The 22,816-nt window shown below is 51.6% G+C and overlaps 6 protein-coding genes across 6 annotated transcripts; 3 read left to right on the plus strand and 3 right to left on the minus strand.

The window, feature by feature from the left end:
- Nucleotides 1-1,150: 1,150 nt before the first annotated feature.
- On the plus strand, nucleotides 1,151-2,657 carry AYO21_09804 (hypothetical protein; the record flags this gene model as incomplete). The annotated part of the gene is made up of 3 exons (XM_022659733.1): nucleotides 1,151-1,929; nucleotides 1,992-2,478; nucleotides 2,535-2,657. 3 exons carry the CDS (start codon nucleotides 1,151-1,153, stop codon nucleotides 2,655-2,657), a joined length of 1,389 nt encoding a protein of 462 aa, XP_022507963.1.
- Nucleotides 2,658-2,891: 234 nt separating this feature from the next.
- Nucleotides 2,892-4,901, minus strand: AYO21_09805 (hypothetical protein; the record flags this gene model as incomplete). Its single annotated transcript, XM_022659734.1, has 7 exons — nucleotides 2,892-2,906; nucleotides 2,995-3,224; nucleotides 3,319-3,648; nucleotides 3,712-4,091; nucleotides 4,169-4,448; nucleotides 4,511-4,704; nucleotides 4,771-4,901. The coding sequence occupies 7 exons, from the start codon at nucleotides 4,899-4,901 to the stop codon at nucleotides 2,892-2,894; spliced, it is 1,560 nt and encodes a 519-aa protein (XP_022507964.1).
- A 1,114-nt stretch (nucleotides 4,902-6,015) lies between these two features.
- AYO21_09806 (hypothetical protein) lies at nucleotides 6,016-6,915 on the minus strand (the record flags this gene model as incomplete). Its single annotated transcript, XM_022659735.1, has 1 exon — nucleotides 6,016-6,915. One exon carries the CDS (start codon nucleotides 6,913-6,915, stop codon nucleotides 6,016-6,018), a length of 900 nt encoding a protein of 299 aa, XP_022507965.1.
- Nucleotides 6,916-7,393: 478 nt separating this feature from the next.
- Nucleotides 7,394-8,825, plus strand: AYO21_09807 (hypothetical protein; the record flags this gene model as incomplete). Its single annotated transcript, XM_022659736.1, has 2 exons — nucleotides 7,394-8,359; nucleotides 8,454-8,825. 2 exons carry the CDS (start codon nucleotides 7,394-7,396, stop codon nucleotides 8,823-8,825), a joined length of 1,338 nt encoding a protein of 445 aa, XP_022507966.1.
- Nucleotides 8,826-9,062: 237 nt separating this feature from the next.
- AYO21_09808 (hypothetical protein) lies at nucleotides 9,063-13,077 on the minus strand (the record flags this gene model as incomplete). The annotated part of the gene is made up of 2 exons (XM_022659737.1): nucleotides 9,063-12,094; nucleotides 12,144-13,077. 2 exons carry the CDS (start codon nucleotides 13,075-13,077, stop codon nucleotides 9,063-9,065), a joined length of 3,966 nt encoding a protein of 1,321 aa, XP_022507967.1.
- A 1,681-nt stretch (nucleotides 13,078-14,758) lies between these two features.
- Nucleotides 14,759-21,189, plus strand: AYO21_09809 (hypothetical protein; the record flags this gene model as incomplete). Its single annotated transcript, XM_022659738.1, has 2 exons — nucleotides 14,759-15,220; nucleotides 15,271-21,189. The coding sequence occupies 2 exons, from the start codon at nucleotides 14,759-14,761 to the stop codon at nucleotides 21,187-21,189; spliced, it is 6,381 nt and encodes a 2,126-aa protein (XP_022507968.1).
- Nucleotides 21,190-22,816: the final 1,627 nt, after the last annotated feature.

Here is a 22,816-nt window from a genome sequence, read left to right on the forward strand (position 1 = left end):
TGTCAAATCTAATCACGTCCTGATACAGAAGATTTGATTATCCGGAAGTGGAATATCGCTTCGATACTCTGGAAGTAAGCGAAGGGAAGCTGGCAACCATAAAATGGAGCTCCCAGACAAGCCAAGGATGGGGTGGATTGCGCCAAGTCCTCCATCGAGAATGCGAAGCATATTTTCACTGCAGGGACACCGTGTACGCTCTCTTGTGTCCTGTCGTCATTACTTTGCGGCGATACGGCTTCAGAGCAGATGATCGTGAATCTTTTGTCTGCATCGCAGCGGGGTCTACGGGAATATACATGTTGTCGAATGAGGCTGAGGAGTATCGACCGGCGTTGTCAAGTCGTTGTCTTGTCGCCACGTCCATTGCCGATTGGGGTGAAATGCAAAGTCCGAGGTCGGAGAAAAATCTTTCGTCGTGCTCGGCACAAGCTCCAACTCCATTCTCCTAGTGAACAAGACGATCCAGTGCCCACCAAAACGATGCCAATGATCCACGCGAGGCAGAATGAAACGACGATGATCTTATCAGATGAAAATTTTTCATGATCACGAAGACCTGACATGGGTCTCTGGGTCTGGAGCTGAACCCATGGAGAAGCTCCACTGAAAGTAAGCTCGGCGGGAACGGCGCGATGAGGGCCGTATCTGGTTGGTATGTGGCATGCAGAATCACGCACCGATGAAACTTTAGGAGGTGTAAAGAAGCTGCAAAAGTGGAAACGTGGATCTTGGGATTCGTTATCTGATGAAAATTCTCCTGCTTGAGCAAGTGGAAATTAAGTTATCTGATCCGCTCGCAGAACTCCACTCTGTGAAGGATAGTGGAGCCTGACCGTTAGTACAGGTAAAACCAGGGTGTAATTTTGGTATTGTATCATCTTTCAAATGACACCGATCTCAGGTTGAGACGGCTTTCCGGATTCTCCCATGGGGCCATGTCATGGTCCCATCATCGCGAGTAGGAACGCCATTGTCGGCGAACGGAGTCTTTTGTTAGAGGCACAATTTGGTTGCATCAATTCTACACGAAGAGGAGGATGGTCCAGGCGCTCCCAGTCGTTGGCCGACCAAGAAATCGTTCTGAGTGCCTCGATCCTCCTATGTCATCGATCGAGGCCTCATCAATGCTTCCACCACTACAACAACTATGATACAGCATCCAGACGCGCTCATGGATGGCAACAAGGGCACCGCTTCACCACCACTCGACTTGGTGTGTGTCGGTTTTGACCTCACTGGCATCGCAAACGCTGTCGCATTGGACGAAAGACATGCACTCAGCAAGGATACCTTGTTCCTGGAATCTCAATTGGAAGCATTCTGGAAGCCACTCCGGTGCACACCTGCCTCCAGACTGAGGATCTCATTTCTCCACGACCTGATCACCTCAGAGAATCCGCGTTCTCGATTCACCTTTCTCAACTACCTCCATGCAACTAATAGACTCGTCTTATATGCGAACAGCGCTCAGCTGCGCCCGAGTAGGCAGATGTTCAGCGACTACTTAAGATGGTGTGCTACCCGCCTTCAAGCCCAAGTCCAGTACGGCAAGATGGTCACCAGTGTGCAACCATTGAAAGACGGCAGGGGGAGCGTCACTGCGTGGGAGGTGGTCTTTGTGGATGCTGTGACAGGAGAACAAAAAGCCGTCACTGCCAGGCAGGTCGTCTATGCTGCATCGCAGCATCCCTATGTCCCAGAAGTACTCCGCACTCCTGCCCTTCGAAATCTCGTCCTGCACTCTTCAGAGTATCCGGAAGCCATCTCAACACTTCTACGCGACAAACCGAGAGCACGTATCGCAGTCCTAGGAAATGGCCAAAGCGCAGCAGAGGCATTTGATCAGCTTCATGGGATCCGTGGAGAACATGAAGTCATTTGGTTCACCAAAGACGCCGTCCTTCGAGGAGATGACGAGACGCCATTGTAAGTTGGCTTCTTGGGTGTCCACCACCGGTTTCGCTTTCTAATGCTCTAGCGAAATCTAGCCTATTGCAAAGTATCATGCACCCGCATTCAGCAAAACAACAAAATATGCCACCCGAGATCAGGAGAAGAGAAGTCAATGGAGCCTCGCCCATGACCTCTAGTCCGCCAATTGAACCTCGCCTCTTGAGACAGATATATGATACCCAGTACGATTTCAGTGTTAAAGAGCCGGACTGCAACAAGTGGAGATTCCAAATCAGACTCCAGCATGAGGTCATAAATGCGGAGAAAACTGTTGACGGACGCGTGCGACTTTTCGTGCAAAGTCTCGAGAATCCCAACGAGTCAACAACATTCGACGCCGTCATTTCCGCGACCGGCTTCGAACAAAACGCCCACCATAGAACCCTCCAACCTTTAAAAGCGCTGCTCGATGGTCCCAGTGTCACAGTTGATCGCGATTACCACATCAACTTTAGAAAGGGCGTCCTCGCGCCAGGGTGCGGGATCTGGCTTCAAGGATCTCTTGCCGATGATGGAGACCAGGTAAGTGACGGACTCCCATCTGTCTGCATCATCACTACTAATGTCTGGAATTGCAGAATGACGACAGCCTGCTCCAGGTTCTTGCAGAGAGAAGTAGACGTCTGGCAGAGTCGGTCCTGCGTCGGAGGACCGAGCAGACCACGGAGGGGGAGGAGGAGGAGAGGTCGGCAAGGCTGTAACATTGGCCACATGGAATCGCGCGCATAGATCAGGCTTTGGAACCGGGAGATATATATATATATATTTCGAGAGAGAGGGAGGGAGAGATTAAAAAAGTCAACTCTTTTGGTCTGTACATAGAGTACACATTCTATCTTCGGCGGAACCTTTCTCGTCGCAAATGTCTGGTAACTACAGTTTCGGTCTCCCTTTAGTCACCAACTGCCCTGCCAGCTGCGCGAGCTCGAATTTTCTCACTTTTCCACTCCCTGTCAGTGGTATTGTGGCCGGAATACCATCTTCTCCAAGCCAGAAAATATGTGCTGGAGCCTTGTGCCTGCCAAGCTTCAGTCTCACCCATTCACGGATGTTTTCGTCGCTGGGACGATGAGTAATCGGACTGGTATATCCTCCTTTGACGCTCTGTTCCCGTTGGGCCGTTGAATGAGTCGAGCTGGTGCGTTGGAGAAAAGCAGCCGGCACTTCGCCGTACCTGGAATGCTTGACACCGACGACGATAGCGCGGTCAATGGCCTCGTGCTCGACCAGGCGACTCTCAATCTCTAAGGGATAGATGTTTTCTCCACCTGGTAGGAGATGATTCGTCAGTGAGAGCTTTCGAGGAGATGCACGGCTTTCTTGAGTGGATGATGAGTGCATGCTCAGAGAAGGCTTGCTTACCCCTGATGATGATATCCTTAAACCGACCCGTAATCGTGCACGTCTTGTCCCTGTGAAAGACAGCTTCGTCGCCGGTATGCAGCCATAGCACACCGTCTGCGTCACGGATCATGACCTCATTCGTCTTCTCCGCATTCCTCCAATAGCCTCGCTGTAGTTGATAGCCGGCGATGCAGAGCTCTCCGCGCTCACCAACCGGTACGATTCTTCCCTGTCGGTCAACGATCTTTGCATGGGCGTGCGGCATGACTTGGCCAACGGTGGTGAGCTTCAGACTCGTGGGGTCATTGTGGAATGCGTTGAAACAAGTCGGCGAAGCTTCTGTTAAGCCTGATAGTACCGGGCGTTAGCTTGTCAACGGGCCCTTCTGGCTGAGTTACATGCGTGCCATACCGTAACTACTAGTGAACTCGGTCATCCCGAGTTCATTGACCATAAGTTCCATCAGGTGGCGAGGCACAGGAGCCCCTGCTATGATACCGGTTCGTAAGGCTGAGCAATCGAAGTCCTCAGGTCGGGGCAGGCTGAAAATTGAATCGAACATTGCCGGGACACCGTGAAGGGCAGTACATCGTTCCTCCGAGATGGCTCTCAGGCACGCTACGGCGTCGAAGGTCTCTGCGGGATAAACCACTTTTCCGCCATGGGTTATGATGGCCAGTAGGCCGAGGACAAGGCCAAAGCAATGGAAAAGCGGTGGCGGACAGCAGAGCACGTCTTGATCCGTCAAGGCCATGCGGTCGCCAATGAAACGGCTGTTGTTGACCAAGGAGCTGGAAGTACCAGTTAGCTTTATAGCCCACGTAGGATATTCTTGACGGGAGGAGCTAGAAGCCAGTCGGCTACTTACTGATGTGTCAGCATCGCAGCTTTTGGATTGCCTGTCGTTCCACTGGTGAACTGGAGATTGCAAACGTCATGGCAGCTGAATGTCTTTGAGGCTGCCTCGAGAATTTCATCGGATTCGATTGCCCCTGTCTCTAGGAGTGTTGCATAGGGGGTAAAATGGCCGGGCGGGCCTCGTAGAATGATAATCTCCTCGACCGTGCCTGGATTCTCTCTCAGCTGGTGGAGAAGTTGCCCATTGTCGTGATGACCGATCCGGGGGGTTGCAAACAATATTCGGCATTCTATGACTTCGAGTCAGGAGTGGCTCCAATAGCAGGTTGTGAAAAGAAAAAAGAAAACGTACCGGTGAATTTCAGAGCATACAATGCTTCAGATGCGGTGTAGGTGTTGTTCAAAATGACCAATATACATCCCAGCCTCATACAGGCGAAGAAGACCGAGACATATTGCTCACAGTTTCCGGCCATGATACCGATTCGATCTCCTGCGCGTAGCCCTCGAGCAACAAGGGCTTTCGCAAGTCGAATGCTTTCGTCCCTGAGACGGCTGTAGGTCCATCTGGAGCCCGTCCACGGTACCACCAAGCATTCTTTACTCCCATACCTCTTGCACTGGAAATCTAGCAGTTCGCCGAGAGTAAAATCTAACAAAGGCACCTCCGAATTGCCATGAAGGATGGACGGAACCGTTGGAGGCGGGATAACCGTGGTCTCTGTGATGCTGTCTAGAGACATCGCAACAGGAAGCTAACGAATGCTCAATAGTCCCTATATTCGGCCTCTTCGTGCCCTAGAGCCCAATCTGCAGTTGTCAATGTTATGTTGACATTGTGTATAGAATCATCCCCACTCACGTGGTCTATCAGGCAGGCAGTTTGCAGCTTCTGGAGACTAATGTTACGCGATCTCCGGTCTCGGTTCGCGGGCCGGGCAAGAAAAGATGCACCTGCACCGAAGAATTTGCTTCATCACGTATTTGACACTAAGCTTCCAACTGGGTGGCCGGGAAAAACCTGCAGGTAGCAGAGCAGATTCCGCCGAGAAGGACCGCCGAGAAGGATTTCGGTTCCACATGTTTCCATACGATAAAAAGATCAATCAAATTCACTCGTTCGAGACATGTGGATTGAAGCGAGTAAACACCCCCTGGCAGCTTCTGCGAAGGTGGCAAAGTTATCCACTGCGACAATTTCGATCAACAATCAGATCAGATAAGATGTATAAGATTGATAAGGGGGTTTGTGCCGTGCCACACCAGTAACAGCTGACGTTTGGATAGGTAGGTCTGTTGTCTTGCAACCCCTGTGACTTTTTCAATGCGTCATTTCTTTCACCGTGTCCACTTGTTGGGCACAACCGAAGCCGCCGGTCTTGAATACACATTCAAGGTCATAGGACACCATTGAGTGTCCTCTAATGGCGCAGTGGAGGTTTGCGCCAATCGACCCATATTGTGAAAACTGCGACATTGGAACAAGAAGGGGAAACATGGCTTGGGTTAATGGTGATCGCAGTCTTGACAAGCTCCGCTCAATACGCTACGCCAATTTGGGAAAGAGTTCTTGATACAAGCGCGGTATCTCAGTCATTTCAGAGAACTGACATTACAATACGTGTCCGCTTAAGTGATATTCCGTGAAATATTCCCCTTACCGACATACCTAGCTCGGTGATGATCTTCTCTTAGGGAATTTGCCTGGAGCGGTAGTAAGGGTGGAGATATAAGTAAATTCCTGCTATGTACATGATTGACCATGTCCCCACCTACCAGGTCGAAACTCTGCACGGCGGTAACACTCTTGCTGTGACCAGAGTCTTCTGTCTTGGAACGTGCATCACCTGTACCCTCTCACAACTTCGAATCTACCCAGTCCGGTGATCGTTTTTCCACAAACGCCTGAATCCCCTCCGAGAAATTGGGTCCAGCCATTAGGCGAGGGTACCATTGATCAGCAAGAATCGAGACCGCTTCCTCCACGCTACCAGTTTCCCAGCTCTGCCGAATACCTAGCCGGCCGACAATCAACGCATCCGGACTGTTCCTACACATGTCCTTGGCGACTTGAATTGCCACGGGGACAACTTCAGAGGCAGATTCCACCAGCCGACTAACCAGGCCCCAGTAATGAAGCTCCTTGGCCTCCACGTTTCTGCCAGTCAGAACGAGATCGGTTGTACGCTGCAGCCCCAGTGTACGTGCCAGTCGTGGTAGACAGCCTGCCACAGGGACGATCCCACGCTTCACTTCTGGCAGGGAAAAAATGGCCGAGGAGCAAGCTATGACGAGGTCGCAGTTGGCCACCATCTCAAAGCCGCCTCCCATGCACAGACCGTTCACTGCCGCGATGATCGGCTTTTTACCAACTCGACGGGGCAGCCCAGCGAGACCAGGAGCAGACATGTCGTTGACCACACCAGCTTTGTTCATCTCGTTCCATTCTGACCAAGGACATATTCTTGTCAGTTGCAGTCTCAGGTAAAGTTTGTTGTTGTAGAGCCTTACCGGGCATCCGAACATACCTTGTAAATCTGCTCCAGTACAGAAAGCTCTGCCAACGCCTGTGATGATTCCGACCCATAAACTTTCATCTTGGTCGAAGAGCTCCCATATCCCTTGTATTTCGCGGCTCGTGGCTTTGTTGATGCTGTTCAGTTTCTCTGGTCTGTTCAAAGTGACCTGAACGATTTTGTCATGCGGGAAAGAGACTTGAAAATGCTGGAAATTCAATGGCCTTGATCTGAGAGACATTTGTGTTCCGGGGTTTGCGTCTGGGTTGACAGGTTTCTCTGCAAGCGCAATTCAAAGGAAGTATCGTCGATTTAGCTTCACCAGATTCCTTCTCTCGGAAGAAGGTTGTGTCTTTTCGCCTCGTGTATATAAGAACTTCACGTGCCGCCGAATTCTGGGACGTTGATGTAGCCACTGAAACGCTGTCTGCCAAGGTATCCGATCCTCGGCCTAAGGAGAGCGTTCAGCAAGTCGCAAACTGCGCTCCATATTCGACAAAAGCCTACGAATGGAGGACCAGGTTGGGGATGGTGGGGGCTGTATGCCGTTCATTCCCCTTCCTCGGAGTCTTCGTCCTACTCTGCCATTTCAATCCCTTCTTCTCCCAGCAAGCTCCTCTCTCTAGATTCTAACACTAGAGAACGATTGTTGGGGGATGATTTTTATGTCGCTGTGACATTTATCTCATTTGGAACTCGGACTTTCAAATTCTTTCAGAATGGCTCATAATCCAACCCCTTCATACAAGTGGCCTCTGGTCAAGCTGCCACACCCGTTTCTGACCACATATCAAGTGCGCGCTGTTGCGGAAACAAAGCCGGCGAGATTCATCTTAACACACAAGGGTCAGCCCCCGGAGGGACGGCCATTGCCCAAGCCGTTACATAGCGACTCGCTCTCGTGGCAGGAACTGTTGTTCAAACCCAAGGAGGAGGTTCCGCCCATTTCCAACAACAGCGCTTGGGCACGAGCAGTTCGGAGTCCTCACACAACATTCGAGTGGGTGGGAGGTAGCCCACCCACCCTTGGTCAGATCTGGAATGTTGTTCATGCGATATATCTCGCCCATCCCACCTACGAGTACTTCAGACTCAGCCTGTCTGGTGCAGGAAAGGATGTCATTCGCCACGAACTGCTTTCCACGGGCTTAGGCATCGAACATCCCAAGCCATGGCGCCCCAATGACGATTTGAACGCACGGACTGACGAGCTGCTGATCCTTCGAAGCTCGTTCTGGCAAGGGGCAGCTTCTCCTTTGGGGCCTCGTCCAATCTGGGTCGTAGGAGACGGCACGGATGGTCCTTCACGCGAGCCTCTGGCCCAGTACCCCATCATGCCTGAGAATTACCACTTCACCATGAAGTTCCCCGAGGAGCCCATCTACACGCGTCATCCGATCCGTCGCCCAAAGCCACATCCAGGATCAATCGCCTACAGTCGCTACATTCCGGAGCTGGACGAGCACTTTTCCCTGGAAGTGGTCGACTGGCAAGATCCGGAGCACCTGAAACTCTTCAACACATGGCAGAACGACCCTCGTGTTGCGGCAGGGTGGAACGAGACAGGGACTTTGGAGCAGCATCGCGAATACCTGCGCAAACTGTGGGTTGATCCGCACGTTCTTTGCCTGTTCGGGCGCTTCAACAACGCACGCTTCGCTTACTTCGAGCTGTACTGGGCAAAGGTAGGTCCCCTCATCTCTTCGTAGGGTGTCGAGACTCCTTCCACTCCTTCATTTTATCGTCCAGTTTCTAATATGTTCCTTCTCAACCAAACAGGAAGATCACTATGGCGCCCATTACGACGCCGGCGACTACGACCGTGGCCGGCACTCACTCGTAGGCGACGCATCGTTCCGTGGCTCCCACCGCGTCAACGCCTGGTACTCCAGCTGTATCCACTACGTTTTTCTGGACGACCCGCGCACCGCCAACGCCGTGGGCGAGCCCAAGGCCACGGGCGCGACGATCCTATCCTACGAGAACTCCCAAGGTCTGGTCATTGGCAAGTACGTCGACCTGGGCCACAAGCGCTCGGTGCATTCGATTGCGAGCCGGGAGAAATGGTTCCAGTTGTGTCCGCTCTTCTGGGACGGGCGGGAGAAGCCGTTGGAATCGGCAGACCGAGCAGCTTGGAATGCTAAGCTATAGCCTTTTGTGGGAGAGGAGGGTCAAAAATTGAGAATAGTCACTGATCGTTTATGCAAAAAGCATTCTTTTGTTTTCTAGTCCCTGTGATTCTGGCAATGTGACATATCCTGGACTCTTCCGCCCCCCACTGTGAGGAACATAGTCGAGATATTTTCCAAAAAGAAATTGACAAACGTATTGTAAATGAAAATTTCTAGTCATTTTTACCAGTCTTCCCTCCTAGGCTTCATCTTCTTGCTACTCAGCCAGCGTCTGATGCATAACGTTCAACCTATAACTCTCCGACCTCTGAAGCAATTCCTCATGCGTTCCACGATCAACGCATTGGCCTCCTTCAATCAAGAAGATCACATCCGCCTTCCTTATCGTGTGCAGTCGGTGCGCAATAGCAATCACCGTGATACCCCTCGAGGCCTTCTCAAGCCCATCTTGTAGAAGCTTCTCCGACTCGGCGTCTAAAGCACTGGTGGGTTCGTCCAGGATCAGCAACTTGGGCTTGCGCACCAGTGCTCGCGCGATCGACAGCCTTTGCTTCTGCCCTCCCGAGAATTGATTGCCGTTCGGTCCACATAGCGTTTGGTAGCCGTTGGGCAGAGATTGGATGGTGTCGTGGATGTTGGCTAGCTTGCAGGCCTCTTGAATCTCGTCCATGCTGGCTTCATGGTCCGGACGAGCACCAAGGCCGATGTTGAATTCAATGGTTCCCTCGAAGAGGACACTTTCTTGTGGCACCAGAGCGATAGTGTCGCGGAAGGAGACGTCGCGAGTCTTTGTCACGTCAAGCCCGTCGACGATGACGGATCCGGATCGAGGGGTATACAGTCTTTCGACGAGCGAGATGATGGTCGATTTACCAGCGCCACTGGGACCGACTAGGGCACAGAGTGTTCCCGGTCGAATGTCGACGTTCAGTCCCTTCAAGACTTCAACCTCCGGTCGACTTGGGTATGCGAAGTGGACGTCGCAGAGCTGGACGCTCGAGCCCTGGTTGCTGGGCGGAAGAGTCGGTTTTGCTTCGGCCGTTTTCTCCAGGTCTTTATCCTCGAAACATAGATTCAGAGATGGTTTTCCCTTCACACGCCCTTGCATCCTATCCGGCCCTATCTCAATGAGACCCAAGAGCCTTGCCACCGCAGCTCGCGCGCTCGTGAGCTCTGGGGCGAGCGCAAACATCTGGCTCCAGAGCAGTGCGCTGACTAGGAGGGAGAATACCACAATCATGAACTGTGTCTGGGTGTAATTGCCCGCAATAATCTGTTTGGAGCCCCACCAATAAGCTAACGCATTCACCAGGTTACCGAGCAGATAGGTCATTGCCTGCCAGAGACTTGCGTGTAGGCTCACTTTGAGCGTCTCCTTGCGGGGACCTTTTAGTGATCGTCGGTAAGTCCCCAGCGTCTCTTCTTCAAGTGAAAGGGACGCGATCGTCTTGATGGATGTGATTGCCTCCACGCCAATGTCTACCGATTTGGTATATGCGTTTTCGTGCCGTTCTTCAAATCTCGCGAGTACTCGGAGCTCCATAAGACCAGCTCCAAGAAGGAGCGGCACCAGAGAGAGGCAGACCAGTGCTATTCTCCAAGCAATAATATGAGTCAAAACAATTGCGACAATGAGGTTGACAGTGATTGAGAACAACGTGCCGATGACGGAGCCGCTCAAGCCACTGAGCGCATTACCGTCTCTGGTAATGTAAGAGAGCAGTAAGGCGGGGGTCCGCCCTTCAGACTGATGCCACTGAAGATCTTGCCCAAATAATGATCGGAAGGATAAGACTCTCACGCTCCTGACCGTTTTCTCAGCAACCCAGCCGAACCCCGTCCAACTGGTCACATTCGCAAAGAACTCGATGATTGCGAGAATGAAAAACATCAGACCGAGGAAGCTGCCCCGAGAACGAATGTAGGACTCGCTTTGGCAAGGACTCAAGCTGCCGACAGTGTTTCCAAAGATCACGGCCTCCGCAGAGAATGATCCGCCAACAACGCTCGAGGCGAAAAGCGAGATAATGATGATTAGCAGATGTGGTCTCAAGACTGGTGCAAACCCTCGCAACAAAGACCACAGCGATTTTGATGGGGTCTCGGGCTCTTCCTGCTCTTCCACCGATTCATTTACTTCATCTTGGCTTGCCGAAATTTCAGTCTTCTCAACGGTGCCGATCCCGTCAATCGACAATGTACTTTCTCCGGTAGCACCCTTTTTTGAGGAGCCATGGTCTGATTGGCGGGTGCTATCTGCTGTCACGTTCTTCTCAGATGTGGATCCGAGAGTCTGCAATCTCACTAGGTCGGCGTACGCGCCGTTCTTTGCCATCAGTGTTGAATGAGACCCTTCTTCAAGGATGCGCCCCTTCTGCATGACTATTATATTGTCGGCACCAGTGATAGTCGAAAGTCGGTGAGCAATCGTGATCATAGTCCTGCCACTGGCAATGCCAGATATGGCCCGCTGGATGCGCTGCTCGCTTCTTGAGTCCAGGGAGGCCGTGGCCTCATCCAAGATAAGAACCGCGGGATCTTTAACAAGAGCCCTGGCAAGAGCAACCCGTTGCTTCTGGCCACCACTAATCAGCCGCCCACTCGATCCCACCACGGTGCCGTATCCGTGTTGCAACGCAACGATGAAAGAATCCGCGTCGGCGAGTTCTGCGGCCTTTCGGACTAAGGAAATAATCTCGACGACATTTGAACCCAGTTTCTCTGCTGCAGCGTTCAAGTCCTGGCCCTCCCTGACTTGGCGGGCGAGATTTGCAAGGTCTGGGCCAAGGAGTGTTGCCTTCAGATGTGTGTGACTGGGATGGCTCGAATTGATCAAGCCATGGGCAATGTTCTCCAATATGGAACGGTCAAGGAGCGAGGGGTCTTGCTGCACGAGGCTGAGGAAGCTTCTGAGGTCGTGGAGATTCAGATCCCGGAGATTATGACCGTCGAACAAGACTTGACCCTGAGTAGGATCATACAATCTTGTAAGTAGTCCCGCAATGGTGGATTTTCCACTTCCAGAAAACCCAACTATGGCAGTGTGTTTCCTGGGAGGAATTCGAAGATTGATCTGGTCCAGGACTGTGACTTCAGGTCTGGATGGATAATTGAATGAGACACCCTGGAACTCGAAGCCGCCTTCCGCCTGTGAGAAGGGAAACCCCGAAGCAGCTGTTCCATTAATCAACGGCTCGCGATCCATATCCTCACGCAGTTTTTGAAATGATGCTACAGCCGCCCCGAAGAGGTGCAGAAAAGGCGCAACCTGACTCAAGACCAACGTAGCTGTCAACATATTAGTAAAGTTCTGAGATGAAGTTCGATTCGAACTGACCTTCAATCAAGATGAAGACTACTGTAAACGTAACGCCCACGGAGGCGGCCGTAGCATCATGACGGACTGCATCGGCAATCCGTTGACTTGCCTGCCAGAATGCTAGACCGTTCGCAGAATAGGCGATGAAATACAGGACCCCGGATTGTACACCAACCGCCAACGCCTTCTTTAGACCTTCGTGCTCTGAAGCCTTGAGCGCCTTGGCGAATTTATCCTCCAGCCGGGTGTTTGCGCCGAATGCGTGGACAACAACGACATTGGAAAGTGCTTCCGAAGCAATCGAAGCAGCGGTAGCAGCGTAGTCCGACATCATTCCAGAGTACTTTTCGACGTAATGACTTCCCACAAATGACATCAAGAAGTAGGCTGGTATCAACGAGACTAGCATCGCCGCGAGCTTATAGTCCTTGATAAAGGCGACTATATATGCCGTGATGAAAAAGGATAGACTTGAGAGACAGATTCCCACCTTCTCAGATGTCCCTGACCGGATTGCTTGGATGTCGCCATTAAGTCGAGAGGCGACTTCTCCGGGAGGCAGATTGTCGAAATACGATGGCTCTTGTCGGAGCAGGTTATGTAAGTAACTCTCTCGTAGTCTTTGTGCGAGCCGAGCCCCGTTCAAAGTCCAGCACGAGAGGTGCATGTAGATGGTGACGAACTGGGCGATGGCCAAGTACAAAATCAGCAGGATTTTGTCGTTGATGCTGTGTTGGTGCTGTGACCGAGCACTTGAAGTATCGGGCGAGTCGCAAGTTGCCGAGTTAAAGTCGTCAATGAGCTGACCAAAAAGGATACCGATCAGTGGGAATGGGATGCCAGACGCTATCGCAGATAGTATGGCCAACAATAACATGCCCGCATCGATTTTGGAAGGGCTACCAGCCAAAAGCAGGCGAGGGTAGCCCACGAGCTTCTGGAAGAGATTCATGTTAACACAAAGCTGGCGAGGCTGCTTGCAGCCTCGTGAGTGTCGTGTCCGTGTGCTGAACCTGCAAAGACTGCTTCCCTGGCCGAGGTATCCCTTGAGAACTACTCAGCTCGTCGTTCTCATTGTGCACGACGCTGGAAATTTGCATTGCCGTAGGAATTGTTTCAGCGTCTGAAAGTGAATCCCTCCACTCCGATGCCGCACAGAGAGGATTGCTCCTTGTGGGTTAATGGTCGGCGAGGTGGCCATCGAGGTGGGTCTGAGCAACAGGGAATACAGAACACCAATTTGGTAACATACAGAGGGCAAGCGTAACGGGATGTAAAACGAGTAGTTTTGTAAAGTCAAAATACAGTAAAACGCCAAGGGATTCAGGATGTGTAGTGGGATGAAAGAAGGGCTCTTCAACACCTATTGGTACCCTTTGTCAAAACGGACCCCTCGCGTGGCGAAATCGACAACCAATCTCTCCACGAAGTCGAGGTCGTCAAACGCAGGATGCAAAGTCCAATTGCGACTCCTTGTCCCCGGGGACCATCATAACATGGTGGTCTTTCGGCCAGTTGCTGGAGAGACATGTAGCCTCAGAGTCAATGGCAATGAGGAAGAGAAGGCCGCCAGATATCTACAGCGTCACATTTGTCCATCCGGTATGGTGATCTGGTCAATCCCATTGGATGCAGTCCTTCCATGTTGAGGATTTCTGGCACAATGACACTGCAGAGCGTCCAGCTAGATCCTTGTCCACAGACTGCGGCGTCTCAATGCACCGTCACTTCTCTTCAGGCTCCGGCATCGCCGGTGTCTTGTCACAGACAATGCATGTTCTTTTCTTTCCATGGAAACCCTGCAGGCTTAGGAACTATGAACTCCGTTCAGTGGATCGTTCAGTTAAAGCTCGTTGTGAAAAGCAGAAGCAGAGTAAGTTAAAGTGGGAGGGGTTTACGGGGATGGTCGTATGGGGTGCCCGGCGGGGGTCATCCTGTACGAGTAGGGTAGTGAGTACTCTTACCTAGGTAGAGATGTTGCAATGGGCGTGTCCACTCACGCTCGGATGTCGTCTCGCGTTTGATGGTGCAAATGCCATGCCCATGTTTTCCCGAAGGTATCGACGTGGCCAAATCACAGGGGAGGACTGTGAAAAATCTTTATCAGATTAGATTATCATTTGTATTGGCCGACACCCACGCTAGAGGCTTGGTATTGAGCTAACGCCCACATTTCGTCATTTTGTCCATATTGCTCACAACCGATCCTTCGCCTCTCATACATCGTGCAGAGCGAACCGTAATGAATACCGTGCTACAATACCGGCGTCTTGAGACAAGCTGTATTTCAATACGAAACTCTTTTTTTTTACCAGGTCTGTCATGGAAATAACCGGACGGTCTCTGTCTCTCGCATGGAGCATGTACTCCTCTCCAAATGCCTGCTTGCCTTCAACCCGATGTGGGCATCAGGCCAAGTCCATAGACATGAGAAATGCCACCTGGTCGGCTACGCCAGGTCCCTGCGTGGAGCATCGCCTCTAGCTCCTCACCAAAATGCCAATCAAACCTTTGCGCTGGGATGGTTCAGTGACTCGTCTGAATCTCAATCGAATGGAGCACAGCTTCAAGTCCAGCTCACTTTCTCGATCTTGAGCTCAGCCAGCAATCGCGAAAGCTGAACTGTTCGCAGAATGGGCTCTATACAAGTCGACGAGAGCGATGATCGAAGGCCGGCAAACGGCGACTCTGCCAATATATTGTCTGCCAGGGAGGCTGACGCTGAGGGCTTCTGGTCTTTCAAGATAGCCGGCCTTGAATCTGAAACAAAAGTCACTCCGACGGGCCTGGGAGAGGAAATCCTGCTTCTCGCATGGCTCCTCGTTCTCCTACGAACACAAGATGAAGGCCACATCTGGTTTGATTGGGCTTACGAAGGTCGAGGAAATGGTGCTCTTCACGGTCCGGCCAAAAGACGCTTGTTGATGGATGAATTCGTGACAGGTTTGCAAGACAGTATCGGGCAAGTTGGTTCTAAAATTGCTCGCCACATCACGGCATGTATCGAAACTCAGCTACCTGAAGGCACGGGCCCTGTTTCGCTTCTGTTGAGCACCAGTTCCTTGGCCCAGACGCCTGAGGAAGCGAATGACCAAGTGAGTATATGATGAACTCGAGCGTCCTATTGCTGACCTGTCGAGCGAAGTGTATACTGCACCTCCAAGTAAAATTTGACGAGGGTCGTCTCAAAATTCGTCCAGTATGGCAGACAGCAAACATGCTGCCATACACGATGACACGACACGTAATAGCACTGGTCGATGCTGTCAAAATGTGCATTTCAAATCCGAGCGACCCCATTGAAAGTGGTATTCGGCCGACGGCAGCTGATCTGGATGAAATATGGAAGTGGAATCACCCACTACCACCATCCTACAACTTTTGCATGCACGAAGTAATTTCCGAGCAAGCCCAAAATTTCAAAGACAAGCTAGCGATCTTATCCTGGGATGGCAACCTGACGTATGCCGAAGTTGACCAATATTCTACATCCATTGCCCACTCGTTGAAAGAGATGGGTGTCGAGTTGCACGACGTCCTGCCAGTGTGCTTTGAGAAGTCAAGATGGACCATCATTGCCGTGCTGGCGGTGATGAAAGCAGGGGCGACATTTGTGCTGATGGATCCAACCCTTCCGCTTGCTCGTCTGCAAACCATGGCGAAACAGGTCGGAGCAAAGACGATGCTGACATCTCGGAAGCAACATGACTATTCGGCTGCAATCTTGCCCGATGGAAACCTCATGGTTGTGGAAGAGGAATCGTTCAAACACGCCTCATGTTCGCAAGTCACGCCAAAACTGACAGTCGTTCCCCCATCTACTCTAATGTACATTATTTTCACCTCTGGCAGCACCGGCGTCCCGAAGGGAGTCTTGATTTCTCATGAAACCTACACAAGCAGTGCCATTCCTCGGGCAGAGGCAGTCGGTTATACGGAGCACTCTAGGGTTCTCGATTTTGCGTCGTATGCTTTTGATGTCAGCATCGACAGCATGCTTTGCACTCTTTCGAGGGGCGGATGTCTCTGCATTCCCTCTGACGAAGATCGAATGAACGACTTGAATGGAGCAATGCGAAGAATGCAAGTCACCTATGCCGGCCTGACCCCTTCGGTGGCCAGAATATTGGACCCGGATGTTGTGGCATCGCTCAGTGCCCTGGGCCTCGGAGGGGAGGCAGCTACTGCAAAAGAGGTGACGCGCTGGGGCCAAGTCACTAGGATCGTCATAGGCTACGGTCCATCCGAATGCACGATCGGATGTATGGTCAACAGCAGCGCTGCCACCGGCAGAGACTATGTATCCCTCGGGAGAGGCAATGGCGCAGCCATGTGGATTGTCGATCCCACTGATCACGAATTGCTCATGCCGGTGGGTGCTGTGGGCGAACTACTTGTCGAAGGTCCTATTGTGGGACAAGGCTACTTGAATGATCCCGACAAAACCGCAGCGGCTTTTATCAGTGACCCGTCGTGGCTCGTCGCAGGCCATAATGGCTATGAAGGTCGCCGAGGTCGCCTATACAAGACTGGAGATCTTGGAAAATATGATCCCGACGGCTCTGGTGGTATTATCTTCATTGGGCGGAAGGATACTCAGGTCAAATTGCGCGGACAACGCGTCGAGCTAGGAGAAATCGAGTACCAGCTCAAAGCTAGACTCCCTCCGGGCACCAACGTCGTTGCTGAGGTGATTGTGCCTTCAGGCTCTGGAGGTCAACCTACGTTGATGGCGTTCATTGCATTTCAGTCTTTGAAAGGACAAGAGCCTACCGATCTACAGCGGGTACCTCTCCACAAGGATCTACAGGAAATACTGTCAGCGGCCAATGAGGAGTTGGCCAAGGTCCTGCCACGATATATGGTGCCAACCTCATATATACCGGTCAACTACATTCCTGTGATGATATCAGGCAAGACCGATCGCAAAAGACTGAGGCAGTTCGGTGCCACAGTCGACCTTCGACAGCTAGACCAAGGTACGACTAAAAGCGCTCCTCGACAGCTGAGCGATCTTGAACAACTTGTGCGGCTGGCCTGGAGTCAGACATTGCAACTTGACCCCGAAACCATTCGGCCTGACGACAATTTCTTTGCACTGGGTGGCGACTCGTTGATGGCAATGAAGCTTGTCTCTGTTTGTAGAGCTCAAGGTCTCGATATCACAGTGGCGAACATTTTTCGCTGCCCTTCTCTCTTAGAGATGGCCGACACTGTCCAAATTTGCAGCTCTCAAGCGCGGACAGAAACCCCAGCCTTTTCAATGATCTCCCAAGATGCCGAGAGTGCCCGCCTCGAAGCTTCACAATGGTGTGGTACTGATCCAGCCTCCGTCGAAGACATCTACCCCTGCACACCATCACAAGAATCGCTTTTTACCTTCTCCCTCAAATCAACACGAGCGTATATCGCGCAGAGAGTCACTTGTATACCGTCGCAAATCAGCCTTGATGCCTGGAAAAGGGCTTGGGAGGAGGTTGTCGCGGCGAGCCCTATGCTGCGTACTCGCTTAGTGCAACTCCAAGATCCCGGTTTGCAGCAAGTTGTGTTAAGGGAAAGCATCTTCTGGAGATATTCGACTGATTTAGCGCAATATCTTGATGATGACCAGAGTGAGAAGATGGAACTTGGTCAAAATCTAGCTCGATATGCCATCGTCGACAACTCAAAGGATGACAAACGATATATGGTCTGGACTATCCATCACGTCGTCTACGATGGGTGGTCTGAGCCTCTGATACTCCAGAAAGTCAGCAAAGCCCTGCGGGATGAGCAAATCGAGCCACAAGCTGAAATGAAGGACTTTGTCAGATATGTGCGAGACGTGAACGAAGTCGAGGCTCAAGAATTCTGGCGGCGAGAATTGGAAGGAGCTGTTGGACCTCAATTCCCGCGTCTGCCTTCTAGAGATTATTTGCCGACCCCCGACGGCATGCTTGAACATCAATTTGCTCTGGAGACAACCCTTGGATCGACTTTCACAATAGCTACACTGATCCGCGGTGCATGGTCGCTCGTGATGTCACAGTATACAGGCAGCGACGACATCGTTTTCGGCGAGACGCTCACAGGTCGAGATATTTCTTTGGCGAGGGTCGAAAACATCGAAGGCCCATTGATCGCGACTGTACCAATGCGCATACATATCAACCGGACGAGCTCTGTGCAATCTTACCTACAAACTGTGCAAGAAGCCGTACTTGTGCGTACAAAGTACCAACATGTCGGAATGCAAAACATCAGAAAGGTTAGCAGGGATGCTCAACACGCATGCGAAGCCGGTACGGGTCTGGTCATCCAACCAGAACCAGAGTACGTGGGCGCCGAACTTGGTTTTGGGCAGACGGATGTCGTCCATGAAGCACTGCATTTTAACCCTTATCCACTTATGTTGGCCTTTGGAACACAAAAAGGTAGTTTGAGGATCTGTGCGAGCTTCGACACCAGCCTAGTTGACGTCGCACAAATGAAGCGAGTACTCGCCCAGCTAGAGACGGCTTGCTTGCAGCTGATGAAGGATCCCTTTCGAAAGCTAAACGAAATTTCCTGTCTACCGGAAACCGAACTCGATCAGATCTGGCGTTGGAACAAAATTCCTCCCTTGTCTTTGGATAATTCATCAGGAAGGCTTCGAGCAGATGCAAGTATCAACCAAGGATCAATATATCCTCCTGCGGTGGTACCTTGGGTATGTAACCCAAAAAATCCCTCCCTCTTGTCGCCCATTGGAAGTATTGGCGAGCTTTGGCTGGAAGGATCTTTCTTTACAGCTGATACAACTTCGTCTCCCACCTGGCTTCTGGCTGGAAGCTCCACTTGCGCTGGCCGATCCGGAACAGTGCAATCGACCGGTGACTTGGTCCAGTTACAAGACGACGGCAGCCTCGTTTTCATCGGTCGAAAGGAGAATCGCTCGACCATCCAAGGCCACGTGGTAGACATTGCAGACCTCGAAGCTCATGTCGCCAAGCATCTTCCATCAACAACCCGCACCGCGGCAGCTGTATACCAATCGCCACTGGACGGGGATCAGCACTCGGCCGAGATCGAATTGGTTGTTTTCGTCGAGCAACACCCCTCTCAGGAGGAGCATGTTCCGCTCATGGCAGCGAAACATGACATACCCTACGATGCACCCGGGCCATCCAGATCACACCTAACGATCCATGATACGATTCACCCCAGCGTTGCTATTGCCCTAAAAAAGCTTGACAAATTCATCCACGACTCCCTGCCACCATACATGCTTCCCTCTGCGTACATTGTGGTCGACAAAATACCGACCGAGACGGGACGAGTCGATCATACCCAATTAAACCAGATAGCATCCAGAATTCCTAGGTCTGTCCTCACAACCCTACAGGAAAACTTGAAGGAGGTATGGAAGAAAACCACCACCCAAGCAAGCTTGACCACCCCAGAGAACATCGTGCGGTCTGCCTGGGCGAAGATACTTAGAATGAGCCCAGACAAGATTGACTTGGACGACAACTTCTTCCGGCTCGGAGGGGACTCTGTGCTGGCCATGAAATTGGCATCGAGTCTTCGGGTCCAGGGACATACTTTGACGGTGGCCGACATCTTCCAAAACATGAAGCTCCGCGACGCCGCCAGAGCGTTGAAAGTGAACCAAGTGTCCATGGAGAAGGCGCAGGATTACAAACCCTTCTCGATATTAGACGGAGTGGACGACTTAGGCCAGTTCTTGTCCGACGTTGTGCGACCAAAGCTAGCTAATCCACGGTGGTCCATTCAAGATGCAATGCCAGTGACCGAGTCTCAAGCGATTGATGTCAGGGCAACAATCCAGGCCCCGCGAACATCCATACAATACACCATGTTGTACTTTGAACAGGGCATCAATCTCGACAACCTCATCCGTGCCTGCAACGAACTGGTCACGATTCACGACATTCTCCGCACAGTCTTTATCGAGCACGAGTCGTCGCTCTTTCAAATTGTCCTGGAGAAGCTGGACTCTCCCCTGAGCATGCACCAATCCGAAGGAGATCTTGAAAAATACGTCGTCGCACTCTGCAAGACAGACATAGAATCGGATTTCCCCCTAGGATCGCCTTTTCTCAATATTTTCCATGTTCAGGGTACAGATGGCAAAAGCTGCCTCGTTGTAAGACTATCCCATGCTCAATACGATGGTATCTCCTTGCCCAGGCTGCTTCGAGACCTGGAAACCCTATATGCAAGAGGAACCATGGATGGTTTCCGGCCGTTCTCCGCCTACATGGCCCGGCTTAGCGATGAACGCATCAAGAAACCAGCCCTGAGTTACTGGCGCAATCTTCTGGACAACTCCAAATTATCGATATTGGAGGGAACGTCAGCACAGCACGCGACGACAAGTTCGATATTCCTGACCAAACCGGTCGAAACTTTCCGCCGTCCCACAGAGATCACAACAGCGAGCCTACTGACCGGGGCATGGGCGGTGGTCCTGGCCCGCCGTCTGCGGCAACACGACGTGACATTCGGCTCCATCACCTCTGGCCGCAACATGGACATGCCCGATGTGGACAAGGTCATGGGTCCATGCTACCAGTTCACACCGGTGCGAGTCCCGTTCGAGGCGGGGTGGACGGCGATGGACCTCTTGCGCTTCGTGCAGAGGCAGAGTGCCGAGTCCGCGGCCTATGATTTTATTGGGTTTGGGGAGATTTTCAAGAGCTGTAATACGCAATGGTCGTCCTCAGAATCATCATCCTCGTCGGATTCGTCGGGCTCGTCGTTGCTAACACCACCACGCTTATTCTTCGATTCCGTCGTCCACCACCAGGATTTCGAGGACTATGACACAATGCCCTTCGCGGGGGAGAATTGCAGGGTGGAGATCCAGAATCCACATGGCGACGCGGCCCATCCTGTGAAGGCCGTCTCGTTCGTCCAGAGAGGGCAGACGCACGTAGGTGTTGTCGGGAGTGAACATGATCAAACCCTGGTGGAGAACCTCCTCGCTGAACTGGCTGCAGCTGTTGAAGAAGTATCTGCCCATCGACCAGAGGAGGTCCTTCGGCTTGATGCCTTATCCCCTGCTTTACCGGTGAATTGATCTCAGTCCAGAGTAGCTTGCTCACTTCTACTTGACATATACATATGCTCTTGATAGTAGTTGACCGATATGAAATTCATTTCCTCCGCTCCTTAGCAAAGGCTTGGGGTCAGAATACATATACCAATACACATAAAGTCTTGTTATCTCATAGGGCGGAAGACAAGAGAGATACTCTCCTGCGGTAATCTTACGTCATCCGATCATAGAGCCCGATCAGCTCTCGATTGAAGCGCAACATTATTGTATCTTACGGGGTGGATAGGTGGCATGGAGCCTAGAATCTCGCAAGAAGTCTTGAAAGGTGAAGGAGAAGTCTAAATGGACAGTCTTTACACGACGAGACGGATTAGCAGCCCTCATTTGGCCTCTCCAGCGGAGTTCTGGACACAAATGCCAAATCGTGCGCCTCCTTTATCGGCTGCTCGGTCAAGTCGACATCGGACTTCGTCTGCGCGAGTCTCTTTCCTTTCGCAGCAGGGAACCACCAGCCCATCGCAAGACTCGGTCGCCAAACACACGGTCCAGCTCTTGATCAGTCGTGAACTCTGCGCCTACAGGAGTAATATCGCTGGGTTAGACAGAGTCTCCGGCGAGGAAGCTCATCATGCCGGTAATGGTGCACGGGTTGTGAGGCAACGATCTTCGGATGCTCTATATCGGCAATGTCGCGTATGGCAGGAGGCTGAAGAGAATCATTGTTCGTAGAATGCCTCGAAGTGCAATCTTGGATGAGTTGTTCTGTATCAGGCGAAGCCCGATGCCGCTATAGAGAGTGGCATTGTAGACAGGGGGTCGAGCACCAGCGGCGTATGTCTCGCGCATATTGGCGTTGATATACAAGGCCATATACCTCCGTAGAGAAACTGGGTCGCGGCCAAGGAGCTCGACTTAATTTCAACCCCCATCAGATCTTCAGGGTCAAGACCCGATCCTCCGAGAATCAAGGATTGGAAGAAAGAATCGACTGACGAACTGCTCGAGTATCCAATGCCCGGGGTAGTATGTAATGGCTCCAAAGCAGCGTAGAGTAGCGACTCACGCACGATTTGGTCGCCCTGAGGAGGTCCAATCCGCCAGACAGGCAAGTTATCTACAATCATTCGGCAGTCAAGAGCTGTGCTTTCGGTTTAGTGGTTCTTCTCGTGCTCTCATCAACAATTGGTGGCCTCGAAGCATCGACTTTCATGCTCGGAGGCGGGAAAGTAACCGTGGCATCAACTTCCTCGATATCCTGCCAGCACATCATCAAGGTCACGTTCAAAAGTGCCGTATCGTTGACCCAGAGATACAGTGGCGAGTAAAAATCCAAAAAATGAGCAGTTTTACTGAGGATATATTAAGTTATAATAAAATAAAAATATCTAACGGACATCGTTAATCTTAAGGGGTAGAAGAAGGATGGAGTCTAGCTTCATTTTCTACGCGAATCCTATCTAGTTCACTCTTTCCGTAGGGGTCGCTTTCCCTTTCGCTAAGCTTGGCCTGATAGTGCCCGCTCTAGGGACCGTAATAGGGCTCTTCCGATGCTGTATGCGCTCTATAGAGACTAATATCTTGTCCTCCTCACATTAGAACCGAAGGGTGGCCCTTTAGAAATTCGTCCTCTTCACGCTTAATACGGTAT

The sequence above is a fragment of the Fonsecaea monophora genome (genome assembly GCF_001642475.1).
Source record: "Fonsecaea monophora strain CBS 269.37 chromosome Unknown Scaff102, whole genome shotgun sequence".
Lineage (NCBI taxonomy): Eukaryota > Fungi > Ascomycota > Eurotiomycetes > Chaetothyriales > Herpotrichiellaceae > Fonsecaea > Fonsecaea monophora.